The 4,532-nt window shown below is 56.4% G+C and overlaps 1 protein-coding gene across 1 annotated transcript; it reads right to left on the bottom strand.

Annotated features, from left to right (window-relative positions):
* Positions 1-40: 40 nt before the first annotated feature.
* On the bottom strand, positions 41-1,801 carry LDBPK_230890 (hypothetical protein, unknown function; the record flags this gene model as incomplete). The annotated part of the gene is made up of 1 exon (XM_003860941.1): positions 41-1,801. The coding sequence occupies one exon, from the start codon at positions 1,799-1,801 to the stop codon at positions 41-43; it is 1,761 nt and encodes a 586-aa protein (XP_003860989.1).
* Positions 1,802-4,532: the final 2,731 nt, after the last annotated feature.

The following is a 4,532-nucleotide window of genomic DNA, read 5'->3' on the forward strand; positions in this document are numbered from 1 at the left end:
CGGTGTGTGTGTGTGTGCATTGCTGCTCGTTTTGCACGCACTACGGCGGGGAGATAAAGTAGAAGACATTGGAGGAGGAAGCGTTCAGGTCCGCGCCCATGAGGTAGTCCTGCAGAACGTTGCCGTTAGCGCTGTAAGCGCTCGCCATCGCGCTGCCACCAGCGCTTGGGTTGAGGTTAAGGTTGCCGGCACTCGAGGCCGCTTCGAGTGGGCGGTAAATTGCAACGTTTGTGCAGACGCTCATCGGTCGCTGTGGCTGCGCGGGTGGGTGCATCGGAGGCTGCGGCTTGAACTGGATGGAGTGCTGCGGCAGATTCTGTTGTGGCTGCTGCGCAGTCGGCGCCTGGAGGTGGATGAGGTGCTGGGAGGCGGAGAAGCCGATCGGTGCGCTGGAGCTTGCCACACTCGAGGGGGTTTCGGTGTGCGGGGTAGCGCCATCGCGGCTGCTGAGTGACGTGTGCGACATCACCGAGGGCGGCTGGGGGCCCATCGCGGGAGCGCTACCCGGTGGGACCGCTGTGAAGAGTTGCATTACAGGTACACCCCCTCGCATGGTGGAGAGCATCGTGCTGTTTGAGGCGTAAACCACTGTCGGTGTCGAGGTGGCGCCAAGTGAGCTGGAAGCCGATCCGTTGGTGCCAAGCGGGAAAGAGGCCTTGGTCGGCGCCGAATTGTGAACGATCGATCCGGGCGGTGGTGCGACGCCAGTCGAAGTCGCGAAGGTGAAGGGCACCGCAGACATGACAACCGGTTTCACGCTGGACTGGCCAACAGTGGGCGGGTGCGGACTGTAGAGAGGGAAGGCGGCGGCCGCTGATGCGGACGGCATCTCGGTTGGTGCCGTCTGCTGCCCCAGCGTCGGCGGAGTCACCAGACCAGAGCCAGTGCGGTTGCGCTGCGTCACCGGGTGCAGCGGCTGCGGCGCGGCGGAGAGGTCGGCGCGGCGCACCTGCAGCGTGCGGCCCTGCATCATCTTTCCGTTCAGAGATGAGATGCACGAGTTGGCGCTTTCCACGTCGTAGAACAGCACAAAGCCGAATCCGCGACAACGGCTGGAGTCATCCGCCTCCATGCAGAGCTTCGAGGACTCGATGCGGCCAAAGACCCCGCACATCGCGCGGAAGGCAGAGGGGCGGAAGTTGACTGGTAATCCCGACATATAGACGTTTCGTTGCTGCAGCACAAACTTCTGCTGCTGTTGCTCGGCGGCCATGAGCGCCAGCACATCCTTCTGCACCCCGCCCTGCGGTGGCGCGTTGTTCGCGAGCTGTTGCGCGCCAGTGCTCATCGGCGGCGGCGGCGCCGTGCCTCGTTCGCTCACGTGGTGATCGCTGGTGCTGCTGCAGTTGCTCGCGGCGCTGGATGCCGCGTAGTCGGCACGATTCGGCGCGCTTGGGGTGGGGATGCCGTAGAAGTACTCGAGATTTGCCGCCGCCAGCTGCATTGCGCTCGCCACAGTGGTACCAGGGGTGGTAAGGCTTGCGGCTCGGCTATTGGCGGCGGTATTGCTTGCGCTGAAGGTTGGGGTCGTAACGGTGTTGGCGTAGGTGGTGCTCAGGTTCGCGTCAGCTGTGTCGCCAATCATGAGCCCGTCCGTGCCGCAGAACGAGAAATAGAAGGAGCCGGCCCCGCCGAGGGGCACAACGCTCGCCGGCTGGCCGGGGGCGCCGTTCAGAGAGGTGCTCATGCTGCCTGCCGCTCCCGCAGCGCCAACGGACGGGGTCACAGCGGATGACGCCGCGCCTCCGCTGTGGTATTTGCAGAAGGAATCAGCGCTAGCGGCTTGACCGGGCATCATCATGTACAGCGGCCAGCTGGGCGAGGTAGGACCATCGCTAGAGCTGTCTGCCATTCTGGACCGTGGAAGAGCTGAGGAAGAGGTAGAGGGGCTGTGTGGAGGGGGGAGAGGGGTCACAGTCCAGGATAAGACAGCAAGAGAGGTGGATGAGACAAATCAAGGCGACAGAGACAAGCGCGAGAGAGCGAAGCGGGGATGGCCTGAATCGAAAAAACGATGGGGCAAGAGAGAGGAAGCTGGAAGATCGGCAGGCGAAGAGATCCGAGCAAAAAAAAAGAAATCTCACACACACGCACACGCACATGCACGCGCGCACGAAAAAACGAAACGGAAAGTCGGTGGTCGAATGGGGCCGGGCAACCGCAGAAAAGAAGTAAAGATTACAACATGCACGTGAAGGGAACAGGGGCGAAAATACAAACAGAAAATGCGCTTGAGCTCACAGAGAATGAGGGAAGCTAATACATGCACACACGCGCGCATACACCTCCGGGCACAAGCACCCCAACGATAAGAACAAGCAGACGAAAAAAAAGTGGGAAGGCGACCCCCGGCAAAGGACAAAAGTCACGAGAGGAGGACAGTGCGTGAAGGGAAGGAGGGAGGGTGTGAAGGACACGGTAGGAAGAGACCGCAACGAAAAGAAAGCGGCAAGGACGTGGATGGCAGAAGGAAGACGAGGAGGGCGAAAAGGGCAAGGGAAAAACAAAACAAGAGAGCCACGAAAGCGGAGGAGAGAAAGAGACACACAGACTCACACAGACAGGCAGAGAGAGAGAGAGAGAGACAAATTCAAGGAAGAAGGCAAAGAAAGGAAAGGAGGAAGAGGGGCAAGAGAAGTGTAGCCGCAAAGAAGAGAAAAAGAAAGAAGCCAAAATACAGACCGAAAGAGTGCGAGCACACACACAGAGAGAGAGAGAGAAAAGAGATGCGGTGGCACACAGAAACAGAAGAAGAGGGGAGGGAGTAACACCGAGGAAGAAAGGAGGAAAGAGACGGGAGAAATCCAACAACAGAAAGAAAAAATCGACTGGGAACAAAGAGATAATAAACCAAAACAAAAGAAGACAGTGAGGAATAGAGAGACACTCCGCCAAGGAAAGGGGTGGGGTGGGGGCGTGTGATGATGGTGCTTATTGTCTGGAGAAAAGCGGAAAGAGAAGGGGGTAGGAAAAGAAGGGGTCAGTACCAGACAGATAGAGAGGTGCGTGTATGTGGGTGTATGTGTAGCACATACGCGAAGACCAAGAGCAAGAGAAAAGAACAACGTTGACGTCGCACATGCACACACACAAACACCCTCGCACACGCTCGCACGCACAGCGCGCACACACGAGAAAGCTGAAAAAAAAAGCAAAGAGAGGGCGCACCCAACGACGGCGTTAGAGATAGCGGAAAGGAGAACACAGAAGGAGACGCGCAAGCACACAAGAAAGAAATAGTCCAAAAAAAAAGAAAAGCAAAACGTAGCAGAAGCGGTCAAGACGTGCTGATGTGTAAAGCCGGGCGCACGCGCGCGCACACACACACACAAAAAGCAGCTGCTTGAACAAAGTGTACCGATTCAGGATGACGCGGGAAAGTTTATTGCTAATAATGGCAGAGGCACAACAATCTTCGACGGAGAGCGGGGGAGGGGGAGGGGGGAGGAGGGAGGAGGGAGGAGGGAGGAGGGAGCGAAAAGAATTGAAAAGAGAGGCAGAAAGAGAGACACACCGACAGAGACAGACGTGGTCAATCTTTAGATGGAGGCTATGGAAAGCAAGGAGAGATGCTGAGGGATGCTGAAAGACGGCGAAGAGGCCGAGAGGGAGAACTGCTGCTAAAGACTTGCGAGGAAAAGGTAAGTGAGTGGCACGAATACGGAAAAGGAAAAAGGAATAAAGTGTGGTGCGTTCCTCCTTTTGTTTTGTCTTTTTTTCTTCTCGGTGACGCTCTTGGCAAGACAAGATTCAAGAATAAAAATGAAAAAAAAAAGGAATGACGTGGGTGGGAAATACCTGCGAGAGCAGCAACGGCAGCAGCAGTGAAGCGAAGGTATCCAGTAAGGATCGGGGGAGTGGGGGGAGGGGGGAGGTAGACGAGAGGGAGGGGGGCTTACTCAGATATGCGAGGAGCGGAACGAAAACGGGCAAGAGCGAAGCACGACCAACAACAAATAAAAAGGAAGGGGGAGAAGGCCCTCGTCTGTTAAAGAAACCAGAGAGAGAGAGAAGCTGGAGAACACAATGGCGGGGAGAGGGAGAAGGAGGGGTAGAACTTTGCTGGGTGTTTGCTTCCGCAAACTGCATCACAGTGGTGGTGGATAACACTAAGAACCGGGCGAGCGAAACAGAGAAAGAGACCAAACACACAGAAACAAGGGAAAAAAAGAACGAAAAGGTGGAGCCGCGTTCTTGTCCAGCTACTCCTTTTTTGGTGCGTGTTCGCTCTCTCCTATTCGTGTCCCTGGATGGAAAGGGCTGCAGTATGTTCTACACGGGCAGCGCTTATTCTTCTATAGCGTACCCCTTACTTTCTTCCCTAAGTCTTTTTTCCCTCTGATTTCCTTGTCGCAGTTCGCTAGCCTCGACTCGATACCTTCCTACTCGCGGCACTCGGTGTGTGTATGCGTGTGGGTGTGTCAGCCTCTTTGAGGAAGGGGGCGGGGGGAGAGAAGCGACAAAAAATAAAAAGATAACATAAAAAAAAGTGGTACGGGGGAGGGGTTGTTGTTGTGTAGGTGACCCCCAAA

The sequence above is a fragment of the Leishmania donovani genome, chromosome 23 (assembly GCF_000227135.1).
Source record: "Leishmania donovani BPK282A1 complete genome, chromosome 23".
Lineage (NCBI taxonomy): Eukaryota > Euglenozoa > Kinetoplastea > Trypanosomatida > Trypanosomatidae > Leishmania > Leishmania donovani.